Source organism: Myripristis murdjan, chromosome 7, assembly GCF_902150065.1.
Source record: "Myripristis murdjan chromosome 7, fMyrMur1.1, whole genome shotgun sequence".
NCBI classification, from domain to species: Eukaryota; Metazoa; Chordata; class Actinopteri; order Holocentriformes; family Holocentridae; genus Myripristis; species Myripristis murdjan.
This window is the reverse complement of record NC_043986.1, coordinates 16,445,901-16,470,432: the sequence shown is the minus strand read 5'-3', so window position 1 is coordinate 16,470,432 and position 24,532 is coordinate 16,445,901. Positions and strand designations below refer to the sequence as shown.

Sequence of the window (24,532 nt, the reverse complement as noted above, 5' to 3'; positions counted from 1 at the left end):
TAGGCTTGCATGCCTTGTCTACAGAGCCTAATTTCCATGTATCTACATAGGTTTCATATATCAGCAGAAAAACCAGCTCATTCCCAGTCTTGCACGGCTAGATTATGGAAATATATGATAATAGAGGCTCGTCCCTCCACTTGGATTTCATTTTAAGTGGGGCAATGTAGACATGGCCTGCAGTTAGCTAACTTTTACTAATGCTTCAGAACTCCAAATTGCTAAATTAGAAGGGAGTGGGGCTGAAGAGGAGAGGGATGAGGAGGAGTAATACAGATTAATTCACAGACACACAAGAGCATGTAAAGACACATTCACAGCAACTAATCTACACCAGAGAAAGCACACACATCGAGATGAACAACTAACCCTCTGTCTTTGCTGCTGTGGCTTGCCGTCTCTACCCTACTCTCCCTACTATTTGTCTCTTTCAGCTTCATCATTCACACCCTTCCTCCCTTTCTCCTTGACGGGTATTTCTCGCCCTATTTCTGCCCTAACACTGTAACACCGATGTACCTTTGTGCTGGCACAGCATTCCCACAGGCCTTTGGGGATAACCCTTTTTTATGTTCTGGCATTGAGCTCGGCCGATGGGATTGTCTCTCTGGGGTCATCACGCAAACAGGAGCCTGCGACTCTCCTGTGTTGCGGTTATGGTTGCCAGGCAGCTCAGGGCTAATGGAGGAGGTGTTAAGAACATGCCCCTCTAAACTGAATCTGCTTCTACTGTTCTCTGATAGATTCTTGGGCCTTTGGGACCCTGGCACCTCAGTCTAAGGCCCATCTGTACTCTCAGGTGCAGCCACTACACGACAGATTGAGCCTGAATTGCTGCTGAAGCGTCACTGAGAGAAACCTGGCGGGTAAGGGAACTATGGAGAGAGGGCTTTCATTAACACACACACACACACACACACACACACACACACACACAGAATAGCATGTGATAAAAGTAAAGGGAAAAGTATGCACACATTCCGATACACAGAAACACATAGTCACACACATAAACCCGTAAAGGCACTAACATGGATAAAAAAAAAAAAAAAAAAATTCTCTCTCTCTCTCTCTCTCTCTCTCTCTCTCTCTCTCTCTCACACACACACACACACACACACTGATACAGCGTTAAGAGTAAATTGCTCAATTCTCTTAGAGAAGATTGTAATCACAAAATGGAAACAATTCTCTGTACTGAGACAGTATTTTTTTTTTTTTTTTTTGCCCCAACAGAGTATTCTCTGGGTCAGAGGTTCACAGATATAGCTGCCATGTAAGGAATACATGTTTGGTAAATTCTTAAAATGGATGACTTTGTGAATAAAATTCTGTGACCCATCCAAATTCACATTTACAATTTTTTATATACTCTACAAAGATTATTATCCCAACTTAACCTAATGACTTGCCAATGATATTACAATTTTCACCCTTTTTCAAATTTAAATCTAGCACATGCTTCTTGATAATGGGAAAGGGTCCAACTAATACCTGGAACACAGTGACATCTGTCCCATAATTAGCATGCCATTCTTATACAACTGAGATATTACTGTGCTACTTAAGCAAATAGGACAAACTTGAGAAACGACCTGGAAACAAAGTGGCCTCCGATTCCCAAACATCAGTCCAATAATGGACATCGTCCAGCCAATCAGAATAGGAACATTCAATAGTGCTGCTTGAAACAGTCTAAAGCTTCCCACACGCCCAAGTGCCAATATATTGATTGAGACACTTTTTTTCTTGTTGTTTTCCTTCTTTCTGCCATGGAGCTGTGGTGTAGGATCAATAGAACTTGAGAAATTCTGGCTAATCACAAAAGCCAGTACAAACGCTTCATTTAACATCATTTGCTGCCAGCTGAGGGATGCAAACTGCCATCTCCTCAAATCATAAAAACAACTAGATATCCAGTTGGTTTCACTGCCATACTTTATCAAGCAGAGCCAGCAAGTTGCATTAGAAGTGAATTTTTTGCTTGAAAGTAAAAGCTTCAGATTTCACATTCATAGCACCTGGTGAGTTACAACTTTGCTAAACTGCATGTATAGGATATGGATTCGTGAAAAGTAGAGCAATGGAGCTGGGAGACTGGATTAGGCTCTGCCTCGGGCCTGCCTTGCAACCACAAAAATGAAAGAGGAGACCATCTGACAAGGAAGCTCCCCCGTCTCTCTCTCTCTCACACACACACACACACACACATGCACGCACGCATGCATGCACAAACACTAATACCTGTGGAAGAATCTCTTTTTTCTTTTAAACCTGCCATTCACATAAACAGTTGCTTTTAAACACATTGACGTTTGTGCCACAGGGAAATAAGCCTGTTACATTCCCTAAGGTGTGCTGCTTTACAACAACACACACACACACACACACACACACACACAAACAAGAGACAGAGTGGAAAAGAATGAGAGAGAAACTCATTCTTCCTTCAGTATATTTGGGAAAACGGACAGTCAAAAGGTCCATCTGGGAATCAGTGAAGGAAGGGGGCACTGGACAGTGGCAAGAATTGATTTAGAACAAATCAAGTCCTCAGACACCTCTGACCAACAAGATATCTGTCTGTGAAGCAAGGACAGCTTAGCCTAGGCCTAACACTGCTGAGAGAGAAAAACATTCGCTAAGCCTGGATTACTTCCTTTTTTATAGAGAGCAGAAAGGCACAGGGTGGCCCTGATGCTTTACAAAGGATGCGATTCACAGTAGCACCCTTGACCCCCTTCAGTGAAATTCTCTGTCAAGATCCTCCCCGTCTCTCTCTTTTTGCTCTGTCTTGTTGCTATGTGCAGACAACTTTATTGATTGTCTAGAAGGGCAAAACACTCTCAGCCAGAAGTCAACTCCACCTTTTGACTTCTTCAACTTTCCGAGGGAGGGCTGAAAACACTGATGAGATGAAATATAGTGGGGTGGGGGTGGGGGTGGGGGTAGAGAGAAAGAGAGAGAGAGAGAGAGAGAGAAAGAGAGAGAGAGAGAGAGGGAGAGAGAGAGAAGGAGAATAAGTTAAAGATGGAAGTTAAATTTTCCCAAAAGAGTGAACACTGGGAGGGAAACACTGAGAGAAATGTTTAGAGCCTGTGGCCCAAAGCCTGAGGTCAGATTCATAATTTACAGTACTGTGAATAATTTGTTTTTTCTTTGAAGAAAAAGCCCACACAGTTTACTGTCAACACTATATTTTTCTGAGTTGGTCAAATTAGCGGGTATTCACAAAATGTGTGAACTGTAAAGTAGGCAATCAGATTGTCCAATCACAGGAGCGATGTGTGTAAATTTAGGTAGACTACATTTCATCCCCGCTGGGTGGAAGTCAGCGGGCTCACTTAGAAGCGGCCAATCACCGAAAGCAGCAAATGTTCTGTTTATTAGGAAAAAAGCACACAAAGTGTAGCAAATAAAAACAACATAATGAACAACTAACTGCTGACAAACAATCATTTTATTCAGGATAATCACATCTTTCTGGATTGTTGATTCCAATCTTTTGGCTAAAGCAAAGCGAATCACTTACTGCTTGTATATATTATGCATTTGAGTATGTGGGTAAGAGTGGTACATTGTGTCTAACCAAGGAAAAAGGGGGTCAGGGCCATATGAGGGGATTTGAGAGCAAATTTGAAAGCGGGAGAAGACAGGAGACAGAAAACTACCGTGGATAAAATTACTGTTTAAATCAGATACACATTTAAAAGCAAGGCTTATCTTGAGTCCTGTCTCCCTATCTTTTCTTCCCCTCTGCATCACTTAACCTCTGTGAATCGCCATTTGAATATTGCTCTCTCTTAGGTGCAATATTCAGAATTTGTTATTAGAGCCATGATACCTAAGGATATCCTTAACTTTATGCAAATACCCTCTGGGGGACAATTACAGAATAACCTAAGCAGAGTGGCATTTTGTTTCAGAACAAAGATTTCCTCCTACTATCACTTTATGGGATCATGCTTCAAGCAAGGAAAGGGCTTATTCTCAGTGTTCAATTCATCGTGAAACAAAGGCAGCTGCACTGAGGACTACAGCGGAGGCAGTAGAGGGAGTATGTGTCTGTGTGTCTGATGTTTGTGATGCTTTGCCACCCACAGCAACTGGTGGCATCCTCATGTATCTTTCCTTTGTGCAGTGAGATAGATCAGCGGCTGTCTCCCCTCCACCACCCAGATGGACGGCTAATTGTAATGGGAGCCCAGAACAGCTAACGATTAGACCTGAATGAAGATGGATGTGGACGGGTAGGGGGGCGGGGAGGATGGGGACACACACGCAAGGAGGAGAGAAAAAACAAAACAAAACAAAAGAAGATGGAGAGGAGAACAGAAGGGGAGAGGAAGTTGCAAAATGCTCAGGGAATAATACTGCATTTCCTCTTCGTGCTATAACTTCCCATCCTGATTCCGATCCCCCTCTGCTCTACCTTGTGTTGTTTAAGTACTGTGAAAGGCAATCTCCAACAGCCATTTTATTTTACTCTCAGTTAAACATAGCGTTATTCTTCGAAATGAGCTGAGGACGAGTGGATTTTCTGTGAGCGCAGGTAATAAATGCTGAACAAATGGCATTTTGCTATGGTAAATGACCAGTGACACTAGCTAAATAGGCGTCTTAATGGCTGAGAAGGTCATGTGTCATTAAGGTTATGGAGCATTAAAGAACACTACATGTCACATAGTGGGTAGTAATGGGGCGTTGAAGGATATGGTATGCCTGAGTAATTCATGGCTGGGGTGGGACTTAAAAGAGGACAGTTGTCATTAGCAGTGACAGAGAGGCAGGACGGCAGATCAGATAATAGTAATGACTCTATCATACATTGCTCGACACCAAGGTTACTGTCTTTTCTAGCAGAATGGGCTGCTATGTTACCTTAATAAAGTCGAAACACATTTCAGTTGTGTGACATGACGTGATAAGGTGAACATATGTCAACAGCAGTTGCCGTAAAAGACATTCAAAACCCTTTTCCATTCTACTTTTTAGCTTACGAGAGGCAGGAGGGACAAGTTTTCATTTTAGGGGTGACAGAGAGTGATTCTAGTTCACAACCAACTGGAAGAGGAAATGAAATTATTTTCATAGCCTTGAACATTATTCCCAGCATATTATTTAATAAGAAACATACTCCACTGGCTTTAAACAAACTTAGACAAGCTTAAATGCTAAGCTAAACTTAATCCTGTGGGTAATTAAAGGCAGAGTGTCTACACAGATTCCAACTCTTGAATGCTAAAAAACTATAAAATTTGCAAAGTTATCAGCACCCTCGGCACTCATCTTGATGCACTGCAAGAATAATGATTCACTCTTTCAAGGATCACGGCTTCCAGGTGGAAATTTATAAAGCATTTGAATAATGATGTGACAAAATCCAAGGAAAAAACTAGTCTCTAGTATACATATGAATATGCGAGTGCTCAAGCAAGCGGCTGACCTCACTGGAGACAAGGAAGGGGTACGCCAAGATCGGTGAAGGTGCCACTTAGTATTGCATAGTGACAACAAATACTGTCATGCTACATTGGTCAGTTAGTGGGCCCATTTGGAGGTGTAGACGTTTGGTATTGAGCGTTGTTTGGGACGCTGCACCGCACTGCGGCTCGCTGGAGAACAGAAAGGTGGGACAGAACAAGGTCAGGTCTAAACTGACAGGAAGTATGGTGGGCACACACACACTCACAGGACAGATACGGACTCATACACGCACACACACACATACACACGCCCCTTCCTTCCAGCCAACACCTCATCTGGGTGATAGCTATTTCAGGAAAGAACACAGCAATAGGACACACTTCGCCTCAAGCTCTCCCCCTTTCTATTCTCCCCCTGCCTCCCGTGTTCCCTCCTTCCCTCTGGCCTTCGTCACCACTTCTCCTCTCTCTCTCAGAGCGTCAACCCTATACATCTCACCTGTTCCAACCTGTTTTCAGTCTCCCTAATTTTCTCTACCCTCCCGATCCCCCGTCTCTAGCCCCCCGTGTCTCTTTTCCTCCCTGTATTCTTGGCTGTGTTAGACCAGAGTCTTGCTCGGCAGACAAGGTTACGGTTAGTTAAGACTGGGCAGCAGTCGGGCCACGGTCGAACTGCAGGACTTTAAACAGATTTAAACTACACCCAGAGCTCATACTGAGATGGATGACAGTAATCATGCAGAGAGGGAGAGAGTGAGAGAGAGAGAAACAGAGAAAATGAATCGAGGCAGGGGAGGAATGATGAGGTGAGGGGAGGAGAGGAGAGGAAATAAGGGGGAGAGGGGCTGAAAAAGGCCTCGCTACGAGAAAAGACAACTGGGAAGGAAAAGGAGGAGATGAGGAGAGAGGAAAGGGCTGGAATAGCGAATGCATGTCAGCATGTGCATGTCTGGTAGCAACAAAATACACAAACTGTATAATTAGCCCAGTGTCTTAGCAGGGGATGACACATTGCTATATATCTCATCAGAACAAAGTCTGTCAGGCTTGCCCTCAAACTATGATTACGAGCCCAGTTCTGTAAACATGCCAGCTGATGCTGCTCCCAAATTGGCCCATGGGCACACCATGACTGATCACATCCATTCTTTAAAGGAAGTTCATTTACATACATAGCTATGCACCACTGGGCAAAAAAACACGCACCAGTTTAAAATCCCAGGGCAGAACTCCCAGAGATTGTCACAATGCCAAACTCAGCCTCCTCGCAGTGTCTGCTTTGGACAGGAACACACTGCATCACTTAGTTCTTAGCTCTAAAGGCTTGGATATTTACCAAGAGGAAGATGACAACCTTTTAATCTTCCACTATTCAAGCATACAGTACAAGTTTTTAAAACCTCTGCCATAAAGTCGCCAAAAAAAGATTAAATGTGCGCGCGCATGTGTGTGTATGTTATTTATATAGCCATGAAGACCAGACGTCTGTTGCTGTTCACTTCGTTAAGGGGACAGCTTATGGTCAGGAATTGGGTTTAGGAAAAAGCTTAGAATTAGGACTGGGTTTTAGTTACTGTTAAAGGTACACTATGTAAAATTGGAATAAGACAGAATTTGATGATTGAGCCCACAGGATTTTCATCATTGGCTTGACTGACTGAAAATACTATGTGCTTATTCCATATTTTTTGTCAGTTGAGTCTAAATGGTCCCTATTTGAACCAACCCTCAGTTTTGCATTGTGCACCTTTAAAGTTAGGCATGCAGTGGAGAGGGTGGTGGAGGTTAGGGATTAGGGAATCAATGTAAAGAATGAAAATCCACACAAGTAGAGTAATTCAAAATGTGTATGCACACACATGCACATTTCTGTATATACACAGCATCACTGGTCTCACAGAGGGGACTTGGACCCTGTTGAGTCCTCTCCTTTGGGGGAGAGAGATGTCTGAGCTCCCTTCTGGGTTGGAGGTCTGGAGGCCCAACAGTCTGGGGCCCAGCAGAGATGATATAAAACTGTGTTCACCTGTACCTTCTGCGCCCGTCGCTTGTCTGCTCTCTGGTTCTGGTGATAGATGCGGCTAAAGTTGGACACAATGACAGGGACAGGCAGGGCAATTACCAGCACCCCACTTAGAGAGCAGATTGAGCCAAAGATCTTCCCAGCAATCGTCTTAGGAACCATGTCTCCGTACCTGCAAGGGGGGAGAGGGAGAAAAAGAGAGCAGAAATTTATAGAAATGTCCCCTAGTAGCCTTCTAATCAAATATCTCTATGGCAGCTCAGTTCAGTTCAATCTCTCATTCACAGAGAGCAGACTAGACACCATTCACACTCACACACACAGTTATCCTATCAGCCAGGTCAAATGGCTGCCCATTCACACCTCTGGTATAGACCATTAATCTTTCTTTTTACGCCACTCATGTTCCTGGTGTCCAAATCTCAGCAAATCAAATCTCCTGCACAGAGACTACCCCACCCCAAGAGAAAGAGGCTCCCACCAAACCTTTCTTGTCATTGAATGGCACAGTACTCTACTGTGTCACTCAGTGACAGCAGATACTATTAACCTTTAGGAAAGGAGAAAGATGAGGCCTATCGAGACACAGTGAATGCCAGGGACATATCTGAAAAGTCATTCAGTCCCTCCGATCTGAAATATTTGCAAGTCAAAAGCAATCCTTTCTGAAGTTCATAAGACAGACAACACAATTACACTAACCATATTAGATCTGTTCTTTCCTAGGATGAAGCCACACTGTCTGAATGAACAGTAGAAAAAAAAAGATTGAGGAACAGAAATTCAAAAGCTCAAAGAGCACAACTCAAGTAGGAAAAGCAACCTTTATTTCTAATGGTGCTCATTTCGTATTCATGAGTAAAAAGTGCAGGTAATTTGTTCTTGTTTTGCTGCTGAACAAGAAGTTCTGCTGGAGTTATTTGAACTGAGGCCAAGACTGACTACAAATAAAGCTGATGCAGGCTTGCAAATCAAGACAGCATTCAGTGTTACATACATTCAAATCTGAATACAGAAAGACTTATATTAATAATCAATAAATACAGTATTTTAAACGTAAACCTCTTGTTCTTTATAATGAGTTAAATTGACATGTAATCAAGAACAAAAATAATACTGATGGCTTTTCTTGCAAACCAACCTCAAGATAGCCAGCTTAGGAAATGCACTATTCATGCAACTATAGCTAATCCCCTTTATTCACAAAATTAATTTCACCATGCCAAACACTCACCAACCCTCACATTCTGCAGGCATGTGACTCAATCTGTAGAAATTATGGTATGGCTAGCGACTCAGTTGGAAATCACGGCTGACAATCCTTTTAAGATCCCCATCTCCACCATATGGATCTCAAAGCCTGTTCTTCAACAGTATCTCCATTTCTATATTCTACCAGGCACATGTGCAAGGCATGATTATGTGTGAATTGAATGATTGCTCTTGTGTAAGTAGACAAATAGGATAATGATCCATGGACACAGAGACATCTGTGTACATATCTTTTGCAAATCCTCAGTTTGGTTGGCAATACTGAGCAGCTGAAAGATGAGTGGATGCAGATTGAAAGAATCTGAAAGAAATCTGTCTTTTCTCCACCCTCCCCCCATTACAACACGTCAGGAGCAGTAAAAATTGAGAGATATTGTAATGTCAGTGAGCTGTAGAGTGAATACACCACAGGTAGGTGGAACTAAAGAGAGATTAAGCTACTCTCAAGCATTAATGGATTCACACACACACACATATACATGCACACAAGAAGACATGCACACATTCTGTCTTTTAAAGACAGAAGGACAGCAATTTATGGCAAAGGTCAAGAAGTACTGTGGCATTGTTTTTCTCCCAGTATACTTAGCCAACAGCAAGACGGCCATAAAATCTCCCTGTGGTTTTCCCTGTGAATCATTCTACTGAGAGGAAAACTGATTCACTGATTACCATTCTTGTCATAACTATAAGCTATTGCCTGACAGGCAGAGGGAAACACAACATATTTCACATGGATACTAATAGCATAGGATAGAAGAGGATGCCGGTATCTGTCCCCTGACATATCCATAATATATACTATAGGCCCCTATAGACTTGGCAGAGTGCAGATCCAATCAACCTGTTTTTGCTGCTTCACGCACATGCAAAAACACTCTTTCATATGCATGCATGAACATGCAATTTGACAAGGCATCAAAACTATGTATTTAAATCAAAAAGCCTAGTGGCTATCAGCACTATTACTTTATGTCCCGTTGAAGTAGCACACTTCACGCCAACTTAACAAGTCATTAGCTAAGGGTTCATTTAAGTAGTAACAGCAGTGAAGAATTATGTCAACACATAATACTTTCTGGCTTCTAAGGAAAAGTTTTCTGTTTATTAAGGAAAACATCGTAAGATAGCATTCATAAAATTGTGTCATGGTGTCTGAGGGTTTAGCAGGCAGGACCCGAGAGGCTCTTGCTAAATGAAAAATAATCTGCTTATGAAGCTGCTCTGGTGATAGCCGTTTTATAATGTAATGAAGAACTTCCGTCACAGTCTGTTGGAGATAGAAAACACAGAGCATAAATGCACATGCACACACACACACGCACACACACATACACACGCACACACACATACACACACACACACATTTAGTCCATTTAGGGAAAGGGGGTGAAAAAGCGATAAAATCTCATACATTAGTCACAGATTTTGATAAAAACAAGCCAAATGTCCTGCCATTTAGGTGGGGGATGGTTCTCACATCAACAAAGCCTGTACTGCCCACACACAGCGAACCACTGGTCCATGACCATAACTGAGAATATACTTACAGAGAGCATTCATCCTCCTTCCCAAGAACTTAAATGGCCTTTTTACTCAAATTAGGCAATAACAATTCCATCAGCGATACAAAAGCCCTATCACTACAAACATTTCATCTCCTCCCCTCTTCAGAAGATGTTTCCATTAGGAGGAATGAAAAGCTAATCATATTCATCTGCAAGAATTCTTTAATGGGATCCTATCAGATAGTCTGATAGAGGCCCTTCTCTTCTAATGCTACAGTCAATTTGCCGCTCCCATTTAGTCAAGCTGGCCTGTCTCTGATGATAGGATCTCTGAGCCATTACACATGCCACAAAGATGAAGCTGGGCTCACACACATTAAAGAGCGAGAGAATGTGATAATCAGCGGTGTGAGCGTGTGCGAGCATGTTTGTGTGTGCGTGTGATAAGTGAGGTAAGATGTCATATCTTTCCCTCCCGCCTGGATGAATGCAAGCGGCCGTTTGTTACCCGGCAAGGCCACAGTGAAGGCGAGGAACGAGGTTGAGGCAAAAGCAGCGGAGAGGAAAGAAGATGGATCGGCAGCGAAAGTAACGATAAAGGAGGGAGAGATATTTTCTCAGGAAGACTTTGAGAGGCTGTACTGCACCCAAGTGGCTTTGCCCCATCTCTCTAATTTTCCTTTACCCTCTCACATTCCATAACCCCCTAACCCTCTCTCTCATTCTGTCTCCCCAATCCCATGCACAAACAACCGGGTCAGATGGGCAGGTCAGTGTCGGGTCAGGTTTGTCATAGTCAGGGTCTCTCTGGGTTATATTAATAAAGTCGAGGAAGGATAGATGGGTGAGTTGAGGAGAATGATTGAGCAGGCCTGAGTGTTCTTGTGAAGTTGTGTGTGATGGATGGGGTTATCTGAGTTGGTCTGTGGGTTGACAGACACACAGATTTGTGATGATAGCAGGTCATGTCAGGGCAGGACAGCACAGCACAGCACAGCTCATGGCCTAAGATACCTAATAATGAACACTCAAATAGCACAAGCATGGCAGTACAGCTGTAATTTTTACAGAGAAAATCAACTCAGAACATTATAAGCATTAGCTCATCGAGTGTTTCATTGATTAGCATTGAGTCAAACTCACAAAGGGATATAAATATGTATTTATAGGATATGTAGGATTTATGCCTTTGATTTTTTTTTTTTTGGATATGTGCTGAATGCACAGAGAAAGGGAGCCGTGCTGAAGTCATAAAGTCATTCTTATTGATATCTTCAGGATAGAACGATTCTGTTCAATTTTCCTTTAGGTTGAGAGAATGCAGCATGAGGGAGGGAGGGAGAAAGAGGGAGCAAGAGAGATGGAGTGTTAAGAGTTGGGTTTCCATTTACAGACCAAATCCCACATGATTTCTCTGCAATTTTCCCCAGTTCCCTTCAGGCAGACCCTAAGTGCCTGTGTTTGGACCACAATCCCTTGCTGCAAGTTGACCCCCTGGAGAACTGAAATCACCTCGTGAAGAAAAGCGGGTGCTGGAGGGGGGCCTGCTGAGGCAGTGCATTAAATGTTAGTGCACAGGTCAGAAGGTTTGTGTATGTTTGTATATATGTGTGTGTATGTGTGTGTGTCTGTGTGTGTGTGTGTGTGTGTGTGTGTGCGCGCGCACTTATCTGTGTGCCAACAAATCACAGTGCAAATCCCCATAAATACCAGTTTGAACAGAGGTGAGAAGGTAGCAGAGTGCACATGGGGAAAATTACAGGCAGCACTTCAACTTCCTTTAATCTAGCCAAGATTGTGAACGCTATGGGGGTTTTGAAATTTCTGAGTGAGATTGGGAGGCCAAGATGGAAGGAGTCATAAAATATATACATATATTTAGGGTAGTTTGACTTGATCACTGAATGCCTGTAGGTGGGCAAATGAAGAGTTTGTGTGAAAATGTGAATGCTTGCCTGTGTAGAATGCATTATCAGGCTGTGTGACTTCTTGGCTTCATGACTGTGTTTGTGAGTGTCTTTGTGTGTGTGTGTGTGTGTGTGTGTGTGTGTGTGTGTGTGTGTGTGAGTGTGCGTGTGTGTGTGTGTGTGAGAGTGAGTGGGTGCAGTTGCTCACGTGTGCTTGAATTGAAAGAAATTTGAGGAGTGTATTTGTGGGAGTCTGTGAGTCTGTCACTCTCCAGGGGAAGTACTATTCATCACATATCCGAGCAGTGTTGCTGTAATTAGATTACTTTTTTCTTGGGCTAGGGTTGGTTGCAGTAGTAGTTGCAGGGTTGCAGTAACATTTTAATTAGGTTTGAATTTTCCGTAATGAAATTACAGTTACTTTTCTAACTTGAGATCCTGCCTCATGGTTGTCCGCTTTTGCCAACCAGTCAAATTGTAGTTTACGTCAACTCATATAATACTTGTGAAGACTTTCAAGGAATTTAATAAAATGTATTAGGTTTCTTGTTTTGGCAAAATGGAAGTTTTCACTGTATTGGTGTGCATGATTCCAGTGAATAATTTCCAATGAGAAATATGCTGTTTTCACTTTAGACTACTTTTACAGAGGAGCACAGAGGACTGATAAAGAGCTTCGTCACAAAGTGAAACGATAATCAGTTCAATAGCAGCAAAACCAGTAGGCTTGTGGTGAGCTACCAGAGGGACAGGTGGCCCTCTGTCCTGGTTGTCATCCAGGGAGAAGAAATGAAGTGGAAATGCTGTGTTGTTGCTGAATAATCACCAGAACAGCCAGCGTACGAATTCTTTAGTTATGGCCAAAGTAATTTTTGAGGTCACAGTGACCTCTACCTTTGACCTCTGATCAAAATGATTCTTGCTTGGTTGCGTTCGTATCGTCCAGTGCAGCAGGCTGGATCAGTAAACTGCTGAGGAGAGAGTGGTGGCAGAAGTGGGTGGATTGTAAGAGAGGTCGTTCAAGATCATTCAGAAACCAGGAAAATCCACTCTCTCCTGATTGAAGTTGTCATTTTTGAAAGATACGTATTCTCAGCAAAGAAAATATAGCTTAATAAGAGATGAGCTGAATCTGGTGGAGGTTTGTCCTGACCAGTCCGTCTCCTGTCCATCTTAATAAACTGACCTTGCTTCCAAGCATGATTGACACTATAGTCACAGTAACTAAGAATAATACTATCCTGATATTCAACCAGAAAACAATAAGATAATTAAGAGAAACTGCACACACACACACGCACGCACGCATGCACGCACACACACAGATATATGGGGAATAGTGAGAAAGTGTGTGCTATAGGTTGAATGATCGGCTGTGGTGCAATCTGTTTCTGCAAGTGGAGATTTGCCAAGAGTGTCTGATCTTGCACCAGATATGAACGATTTAATATGATGTAATAAATGTACTCATATGATGTGATGTCTTGCTCTCTTGATAAGGACTGATCTGGGTTGTAGAAAGTAATGAAAAAAAAAATAGTAATTAGTAATCTAATTACTTAAGTAATTAATAAAGTAATGTGATTATAAATTGTAGAAAGTAATGAGTAACTTCACTTAATTATTTTTTTGAGTAAGTTACTCAACACTGCTCAGGAGGCTGGGACCCTTCAGCACCATGGAGAGCTACTCCAGCCCCTATCTATGGCACCATGCCTGCAGTTCACACACCGTTTCATACTACTGAACACCAACATCTGTCTGCACCTTGCTCCAAGATCATAGTGATGCTCAGCAGCCTACGCTCCTTTTAAGTAGCTTAGTAGCCTAGGCTATAGGCATGTTTTCTGAAAAATGTAAAAACAGCTCCGTAGTCTCGAGTATAGACAAGTTTTTTTGCAGAATAAAAGAGATGGACCCTCCTTGGTTATGCAGTCCATAGCTAAAGCACAATTTCAGACAAGGCAGTGATATCAGTATTTACCTTTAGCTTGACTAACGCTGCCCCAAACTCAAAAAAGCATGTAACTATTGCAGTGACTGATTGATTTGTTCATTAAATGCCATACACTTTGATATTTATAATATTACATGATATTGATGCCGACCTGTCACTGTATTCATTATTTAAGAACATGGTAAAGGTACTGTCAGCACCTTCTACAATCGCTGCTCCACTTTGAGCTCTATTTTGAGGAACACATATATGGGAGTATACAATGGCCATAAAAAATGATGCATCATACAAATAGCCGAAAGTGGAGCAGAGGTCCTTTTTTATTGGGAAACCCGCTACAGATCAGTGAAGCCTAGTTGGTTTTGGTTCAGTAGTGTGAAAGATTGTCTCCCCAGGCCTCTAGCCCTCAACCATCCATCCATCTATACTGTATGCTGACATTTCATGGCCAGTCACTTGGATGGAAGTGACTCTGGTGACATATGGCTCTCCAGGGGTTGGACAATCATCTACAATCACCTCCACAAATGTCACTGCCATTCCCTGCTATGGGAATGGCAGGGAAAAGGGAGGGAGAGAGACACAGATGGATATGGATAGAGATAGACAACAAGTAGATAGAGATAGTCAGAAAAAGAGAGAAAATAGGACAGTGAAGACAAAGAGCAAAGAGAAGAGACAAAGGAAGAGCTAGAGATACAATAAACGCTGTTTATGCTAATGTGCCAAGGGCTTGATTCATGTGGTTAAATACATCTTAAAGATGTCTTAAAGTGGATTAAGTCAAATACACTAGAGTTATAGTAATCTCAGCTCTCCCTCAAGGCAATTCAACACAGCCATGATCTCTGATTGTGATCTAGCTCAACCAGACTTGAGACTGATTCCTAAACAGCTGAGCTTATTAGGAAACGTTTGCAGTTCAAAACAGTTTGGTTTTCTGAGGGCTAGGATGTCTTATTTAAAGACACAAGTAGTGCATGCTTCATGACCCTCCATAAAGGAGCAACATCCAAACTGTGTGGTTGTTATAAAATGCCAACCTACAGAAAGACATATTGGTCTGACTTAAATTGTAAAAAAAGAAAAGAAAAGAAAACAAACAAACAAAAAAAACAAAAACAAAACATGAATAAAAATCCGTGTATCATTCGTTCTTTCTATTTTCAATTGCCAATCAAAAATTAAAAAATGAAAAAGTGACTGGTTATTTTGTTATTTGTTTTTTAATCTAACACCAAAATCCAAAATATGCTTGGTTTTTCATAGTTCAATTTTAGGCAAAAATACGAAATAGAAAAACGGGAATGGTCCGTGTATGATTCGTTCAATTGATATTCAATTGATAATCAAAAAACAGTCAAATGAAAAAATGACTTGATATTCCATAGTTTGTTTTTCAATGTCACACAAAAAACAAATAACGAGTCGTTTTTCGAACCTTTGATGTTATGCTCAGGTCAAAAAAAGAACATTTAAAAAACTAGCTACCAAAGAAAATGCAGCTTGGTTGGGTGGTGGTGATGATGGGCAACAGTGACCTTGAATGCAAACCAACAGGATTAGCAAGGCCAAATTGACAATTACACACAACTCCTAACTGAGGCTTGCACCAATCCAATAACATGTTCAGCTAAGTTTGTGCTGTGTCTTGATCTAAAGTGCCAAACCTATAGAGAACTAAATAATAATAATAATAAAAAAATTACATTTCCCACAAGTGAGTAACTATTTTATGAATGTCATATTAATTGCTGAATTGACCTTGTGCTGAGCGAAGGTATATTTGAGTACGGTGGAACTGATTTGAATAACTGAGAGCTAAAACATAATGAAACTGAATATGGCAGTTGCCTATATGGCCAGTCTTACAGCCCGAGTAGATTTACGATCATTCACATCCATGTAATGCTTCCCTGCGCTGCTTCTTATCATCTGCAGGAGAAAATGTGGCTTAAGTGACTTATTGTGCTCATTGCACAGTAGGTGCATTGTCAGAGCCCAGGAGTAGCGTCTTATGGACCATTGTATTAGTGTGAGAATTACCTTTTGTTTGTGTTGCTTGAATGAAATGATTTTTTAAAAATGCTGTGACAGAATTTTAGCTCCAATTCTAGTCTCTCACGCTCCCACACATGGTTATACGAGAGCCACTGCCATGTTTGTATTGCTATGCATGCATTGGCTATAAGTTTACTATGCAGCATGGTACTGGTTTGTTTTTGCATTCTTTTACCAAAGAAAGATGGCGTGCTATGACATTTTCTATCAGTCCTCACTGCTGGGGACACTGCTGTTTCCATTTATGGAGAACACAACAAACCACTCAAATGTGCCTCAGAGCAACAGGATGATTCCAAAATCTATTAAGACAAAACATGAATTTTTAGCCATGCGGTAAATAGTAACACTTAACGACCACTGCAATATTTTAGCTGCATTACTCAATTACACCAGAACAGTTAATCTGCCAAAAAAAAAAGAAAAAAAGAAAAAAGAAAAATTCAAAAAACAAACAACATTGTAATATTCAGCAGTTACTTTTTCATCCCCCACACACATAAGCAACTTCAACTGCAGGTCCCTTGCAAAATCCAATTTCTTGGCTTTGCAGGGTGCACTGTGAAGCTGGCATATAGGTTATTTCCTCATTTACATTCGTCAAGGGGGTGGGGTGGGTGTGAGGGGGAGCACACACAGATAAGTTGATAAAGTGAAGGGCATTACTCTCATACTGCACTGCACATAGAGGAAAGGTCATTATCATCATTCACTTCACAGCCAATCCTACACTGAATCACACTGAGGGATGGCCATTTCTCTACAACACATATACCATATGCTGGCAGTGTATGGCTTCAAAATGGAACTGTGCTACCCTGCAGATCCAAATCCTAACATTTACTTTCCACGGCTTTGTGTTTTATGTCCTGCTAATTTGTCAGTGTTTGTGTCTGACTGTTCAAAATCATATAATATAATCTAGAAACAGCAGGAATGTCAGCCTAGCCAAACTGTCTAGATTATGTTCATTAGTTTTGTGTAAATTTTAAGATTTCTTAGAAGAAGCTCTGGAAGCGTCTTTCCATTAAGCAGTGTGAGTACACTAACTTGTCAGGAAGTTGGTGAATAATAGCAAAGGATCCTGTTACCCTGTTAAAAGTCTTGTTCACTTGTGTGGTTGTGTGTGTGTGTCTGTGTGGGTGTATGTGTGCATAATTAGTGGTTACCACACTGCTATCAGCAGAATGCTTCAGTGAATCCACTTCCAAGAGCATCCAGGAAGTGCAAACACAATTACCAGAAGAGGAGAAAGAGCATAACAACATTTAAATATGAATTAGATCTGAGATACGATGAGTCCCCCAAGCTTGCACTGCTGACTGCCTGCATGACGACTAATTCACAGAAAATACCCACTGCCATTAGCACATTTGTAGAGTGTGTGTGTGTGCACGTGAAAGAGTATATGTCTTTGCTGGTGTGCTTGCATACACATTCCTGATTATATGCACATCCCTACAAGTGCTGAATGCTTCTAAGCCTCTGAGGGCTGATATAAGAGGATGTATGGATAAAACCAGTAATGGCTGTGGGTAATTGAAATTGGAACCAATCTATTTCTTTGAGCTTGGGTACATAGTGCTGTAGGGGAGAGGAGAGGAGAGGAGGAGGGAGGGTAGAGCAGTTGGGGCGCAATTACCTTGATATGTGGTTCAATTATATCACTAACGAGAACTTACTGTGCTTGGCTTCAAACATGAATCTCTGAAGAGAAGTTTCAATTCTTAGACTCATCTCTTTTGCTGAATGCAAGACATTACAATGAAATGTTCAGTCGTTTTCGCTGTACGGGCAGTATTTTAATGACACCACATATTGCAGAATGTGACATGTCTTTCTTTAACATGGGCATCAAACCTACGGTGCTGGTGAGGCAGTTACAACCTAAACAATTGACACTACAGTCAAGTTGAAGCAATGCACCTGCTACGTCTGCAACAGCGTGTGACATTACCAACTTTGATTCTAATCAGCCGTTCAAGGAGAGAGGTGGCGAGGGAACAAAAGATGAATGAGACTGCAATTACGGTTCTGCACACCTGCTACAGACACAAGTCTCAAAGATGTATCCAGCCAGGGTGGGGAATTACTTCTTTCACTCTGCCTTTGTTTATGTATTTATATATGATTATGATTAAGAATTTGAAATTGGATGAAAAACAGCATTTAATACAACTGGTTAGGGCTGTTTTTTAGGTGAGCAAAGTGGTGAAAGTGGTAAGATTACCAAGTACTATGAAATACTTGTGTGAAGAAAATAATTGTGTGAAGAAATTCCACCAGGGGAAAATAAGTCTATCAATCAATATATCTATCTATCTATTAAAGGTTTCTGAAATTTGTACAATTGTATCTCTAAAGCCTATTATATTATTAATTCTATGTGATTATTTTCTCATTGGATCCAAATGTTATCTCTCCTATCCGCTTTTTAAACCCAATCTCTCTTGTCCGTTTGTTCCCACTTCACTCCATCCCATTCCATGTCTCTGCCATGCTTGAACCCCGCTGGAACTGATTTCCAGAGGTGAAAAGAAGCAAGGCTGTCTGGACAGATAAGAGCATAGCAGGGGACAGATAGAGAGAGGGAAAGGTCAGAGTCTGGGGGTTCAGAGGCCATGTCTACTTTGCAATAAGCTCAAGGTCACAGTGGCGAGGTGGCTGACAGAGAGGTTTCCACATAGGCAGCGCACAGCGATGAAAGAGTTGAAAAGAAAATAAAGAAAAGAGACAAAATGTGGAAATGTGACAGAAAGGCAAAGGGGAAAAGAGAGAAATGAGAGTGAGAAAACAGACACTGGAAGAGCAGAGGAGAGAAGACATGAAAGGGAGGGGGCACTGCTGTAGCACTGTGCAAAGAAAAGGGAGTTGAGGGTGACCCAGGCAGAGACAGACAACAAATGAGAAAAGGGGGTGGGGGTGGGGGGGGGGGGGGGTGCGGGTGGAGGGTTAAATTGGTAAAAGAGGAGAGAGAATGGTAAGTCACATTTCAGGACGTCAGATCCACTCTGACTCCCATTCAGGCCTCTGTGATTGCGGCTGTTTGATTCCACTTAACTCAGTCAGACCATTTCCTCTTGTCGCAAAAAGTCTGGATACATGTGTGTTCAAGTTTGTGTGCATTTGGGGTATGTGTCTGTGGGAGGAAGAGAGTGAGAGAGCGTAGGAAAGTGGGAAAGAGAGTGAGAGAAAGAACGAGAATGTGTGTGTGTGTGTGTGTGCCCGCATTGTCGCACATACAGCCCTTTTAAGTGAGCAGAGGCACACAAAAGCAGAGTTGTCTCTCCAATATCTGCTGGCCTATTCAAACTGTAAACAGCCCTAAGACTCATGGGCAGACAGGCAGCACACACACACACACACACACACGCACGCACACACACACACACACACACACACACACGCACACACACACAGAATCAACAAAACGAGCAAAGCGGACAACCAAGCAATGATACAAAAGATCAGAGAACAACAAAAACAACCTGCCAATGTGGAGCAAGAGAAAGCAGGTCCAGTTCATCCATTTTTTCTTTTTTTTAAAAACACTCAATAACAAAACACTAACTCCACTCACTCTATGGCTATGCAATAAGAAAACCCTAGATTTTTTTTTTTCATTTTGTAACCATGAGCTACTACCAGATTTTCACAGTGCAGTTTAATGTCAATGGGAACTCCCCTCAGAGGCCCCAGTGGTGTAAAAGGTCCAGAGTGATTGACTAAACTAAAGGATTGAACCATTGAACTTTCTCCTGAAAGTAGATGGGAGTTAATTAAACACTGATTCACTGGCCAAGGTTCGACTCCCATCTGACTCCACAGATGAAGCCATCCTCCTTGCTACACATAGTTCATGGATCATGCTGATTAAACTGCTGCCTATCCAATCAATTAACACAAATCCACTGATACCAAGTCAAAGCAGGGGTGGAAAACTGCATAAGCATGAGGGCCCAAGCGTCTGCCTCCTTTGTCTCAGTAAAATCTTCTTTCAGATATTCTGTAGTCTCTATATTTTAGGGAGCCTGACCTGAGAAGGCGTTGTAAAGCGAGCTAGCCGAATAAACCCCTCTGATCCATCCTCCATTTCAACACCAAAGCAAGTTCTTATTCCCAGGTCTTTGATGTTGCCTGTTGTCATGGGGACCTTGGGAATGCTGCAATGCAGGGTAGCATACAGAGCACCATGTCAGCGCAGTTAAGAGGGTTACATTAACATCAGCAGCAGGTTACATTAGAGCAGGGCTATATTACCCATTAGTGGTAGCAAAAGACATTTGCCGTAGCAGGGCCAGAATTGTTTGCATTTTAGCACTAATGTTGCCTAGTAGGGGTGAACGCTCAGCCCATTTGGTTCAAGAGTAATTCGTACTCAACCACTATTTAAGAGCCACAAGTTCGGGGGCACTTTTCTTTTTGGCAAATGTATACTCAGCAGCTCTACACTGCTCACCACCAAGTGAGATGAATTATGAATAAAAAAATCCACTTCAAGTATCAGGCAATAGCAAAAAAAAAAAAAAAAAAAAAAAATCCATAAGGGTAGATCTCACCTCACTGAATGAATGTGAATTCTGGGAAGAGCAGAAGTTGATACGCACAATTTGCTGCTCATCTCTCCTTGAATCAAAGATGTCTCTGTCAGATTGTTTATCTGCAGCAAAGAATATTGGCTAGTTCCAGGTCCAGCTTATCACACACTGCTTTACACTGTCTGACTTATTGACTGTGAACACGGCAAACATGGCTCTTCTCATCAGTGTCCGGCACAACAGCGGCATCGACTGTACTGATCCACGACCGAGTCTGATGGAGAGCCAGTCGATGCAGCTTACTAGAGTTGGCTGCTACCTCTAAATCCGCTTTACACCTGTCAATAGCACTGTCCAGTCAGAGTGTCGGAGATAACAACAACATGCCATCTCAACTTGACGTGCCCATCCACAGCAAGTCAACAGAGTAAAACCAAAACTTGTGTATGCGGAGCTGGACCTGCGGCAGTTTGAAAGTTATTATCCATATCATATATAAGAATCAAAAGACCATATAAGCATCAGTCCAGCCCCAAACCAATCCTGGCAATAGTTAACAACAGCCGTCAGCCTGTCAGCATGTATCAGTGTTTCTGGATGACGGTTGGTGTTGGGATGTGTGTGTTAGTGGAGAAAAGTAGGCTGCAGGAGAAACTGGGGCATCACTGAGACTCAGGAGAGGTGTCTCCAGCCCAGCCTTCTGTCCTATTTCACTGCCTAGTGAGACTGGCATGTGTGTAAGGTGTATATATGTGTGTGTGTGTGTGTGTATGTGTGTATGTGTGACTCAACAGAGGGAGCATCCTGGGCAGTGAGGGAAAAGCTTCAGGCACTGGAGGAGCAGAGATAACAGGTGAGCTCCAGGGAGGCTACCTGTGGGAGAGAGGAGGCCCTGTGACAGGCCTCTTTGCTGGGCTAGAGTGGCTGCAGAGGCCCCCAGGGCATAGACCAAATGTCAGACAGACTGTGTACACACAGTGGAAAACTGCTCTGAGGCTTATTCGAATTTGTCACTGGTGTGTGTGTGTGTGTGTGTGTGTGTGTGCGTGTGTCCATGCATGTGTGTGTGTGTGTGCTCCAAGCAGGCAGATGACTCACAACAGGAAAGAGAGCTGAACAAGGCAGCAGAGACAGGTGGGGGAAGTGTGTATGTAGGTGTTTTTGTTTGGTTGCGTGGGTGAAAGAAATAAGCTGTAGAGTGTCACTGTAAATATAAGCTGTGCTGCTTCACTGCAAAAATGTGCACTGTATTGCACAGCTCATACTGTACGCCTACAACTACACCCTCAACCACACCTACACACACCCACACATACACACTGTTTACTGTACGATGACCGACATTTTTTATCTACCAGTCCCTGCTGTCTTCTGGAGCCTTCCCACACATTCCCTCCACACATCACTTATTCATCCCTGGCATTTTCCCCTGCTAAATAAAGGGAGCCTTTGAACTCACATGCTGGTCCTTCAGTGCCGGGCCAGGTTACATCCCAGCTCTCTCTGTAAGCCTATATCCAGGCAGGACGCGTCCCACTGCAACCCTACTCCACAGTGACCAGGCCTTGTTTTCGAATCAGAATGGAGATGTAGGTTAATGTGTGAATTGCGCACAGCTAACTGATCTTTGACCGTGTTTGCCATGCAGCACCGCCATCAGAGGCACGTATTCTGATGGGTGTGGTGGTGGTGTCAGGTTGCCAGGTTGGGTTTTGATGGGAGAATTAGCTGGTCATGTATCCTGACATGTAATGAGGACTGGGTTTATGTTACAGTGAACATGCAGGAGCAACTGTGGCTACAGCACACAAGACTTAACTAAAGCAAGGCCAGCACACACAGTACTTGAAACAGCTATAGCACCTGTTGTCCTAAACACTGCTAAACATCAATTTCATACATATGGTCTCAAACTAAGTCTTAAAATCTAGTTTTTCTTAAAATAAGTGAAAAAAAAGCTGCCGATAGAAATAGGTAATCCCATGTTTCCAATGATAATCAGCTTTTTACAGATTCTTTATTAAATCAAGTGGCATTTTCTTCATACTACTGTTCTAATATGACTTATTCTGCCCTGTTTAAACATATCCATACTTGATCCCATAAAAAATCGCGAAACAAGTGAAACTGCACTGGAAGGAAGTGGGATTATCTCATCCCGCTAAGTATGATACTAAATGACTTGTTAAGATGGAGATTTTTTTGCATTGTATCACTTGTTTAGGTGAGTGAGAGCATACAGTGAATATCAAAACTACTAGAAATCACCTCAGCGTCGCATAAATCTCTTGCACTTCCTATTCAATGAGTAATAAATTCTTTGAAAGTGAGAAAAATATTAGCACTTGAAGAGTTTTTGACCTGTTGCTTGTCAAATGTGTGACCAGACCTTCTCTGGATTCAGCAAGTGAGATCTTCTGATGTAGTGCATATCGGTCTGGCACAGACAGAGGGCCTGCTTTCACATCTTCTCATGTATTGATTCTATCTGACTGTGTCTCAACTGACCTCGAGGTGTGAGAGAGACAAGAGACGAGTGAGCCGGGTGTGTAGGGCAACAAAGAAGGAAGCACTATTAAATTTTAACTCAAGAGAGGTCAGTTTTTCCTCAAGGTCAAAGGTAAAAAAAAAAACAAAAAAAACCCATTCTTCCAAGGAAAAGTGGTTTGACAAATAGCTGCTCTTGCCATTTTCTGTTACAGCTGTGGGAATGAGCCCATAATTTAGAAAGGAGAAATATTTCACATTGAGAGCTGAGAGGCCAGTATGAAAAGGACAGGGTGTTACCATCCACTAAGCCAATTAGTAACCATGGTGATGAATAAAGGAGGCAAGAAGCATGTCGCCTTTAACACAAATAAGCTTCCAGATCAGAGTTTGCAGCAGATTACATTTACTCATACATTACGGTAATAATGCCATGCAGGCGCCTGTATGGATATATATATATATATATATATATATATATATACATGGATGTCTAGCTCACACACACACCAACATACACGCATTCATGGAGACGTCCACAATGACACACACACACACACACACACACACACACTGCAGCTTGAGGATGATGTAAAGCCGGTGTGTTGTAATGGGATCATGCTGGCAACAGTAAAGAAGGATAGAGGATAGAGGAATCCAGCCAACACAAATCATTCCTATCACACATCAGTGCTAATGCCACTGATACTAATCCATCAGACAGCCATCTCTAATGCTGCAGATAGCCAATCCATCAGATTGTGCTGCACGCAAACACTGCCTTCTCCTCCTCACGCATGACACAAGGCTCCTCACAAATGCACTTCCAGGCTCCGCAATGTTGACACAGTGTTGATGTCTGCAAGACACAGAAATTAAGCCCCTCTTCTGTCACAGAGCCCAAATGGCATATATACACCATTCACACAGGAGGTTGCGAGACTAACCATACCCATCATCAAAGATATCCATACAGCAATCTGATGATATGATGCCCCGATACCTGAGTAATGTTGTCATGCATGTTACAGCTATAGTCATATATGATAAATACACACACACACACACACATCAGTTTCCAAAACCACAGTGTTTGTGCATGTTTGATAAAGGTGCATCTTGAGTTCACTCAGAGAAGAGTTGGTTCATAATAAAGACATTTTAATAAAAAAAACACTACATCCAGATTGATTCAGCTGTTGCACATTGGTCAGTAGGTTTGTCACTTTATCAGGATATAAATAAAAAGAGGTTATCACCACGGTGGGCTATTATTCTTTAAATAGATGACTTCCTCACTCTCCTGCTCCCCTGATTGCCTCTTAACCGGCTCTATGTCCACTTAAAGGGATT

The 24,532-nt window shown here is 42.2% G+C and overlaps 1 protein-coding gene across 1 annotated transcript in view; it reads right to left on the bottom strand.

Moving 5' to 3' along the window:
• The window catches only part of kcnd3 (potassium voltage-gated channel, Shal-related subfamily, member 3), a 91,269-nt gene that overhangs the window by 8,312 nt on the left and 58,425 nt on the right, over positions 1–24,532 (bottom strand). The window contains exon 4 of the mRNA XM_030056569.1: positions 7,453–7,621. Coding sequence (XP_029912429.1) covers positions 7,453–7,621 — 169 coding nt within the window. The remainder of the gene's footprint in view (positions 1–7,452; positions 7,622–24,532) is intronic.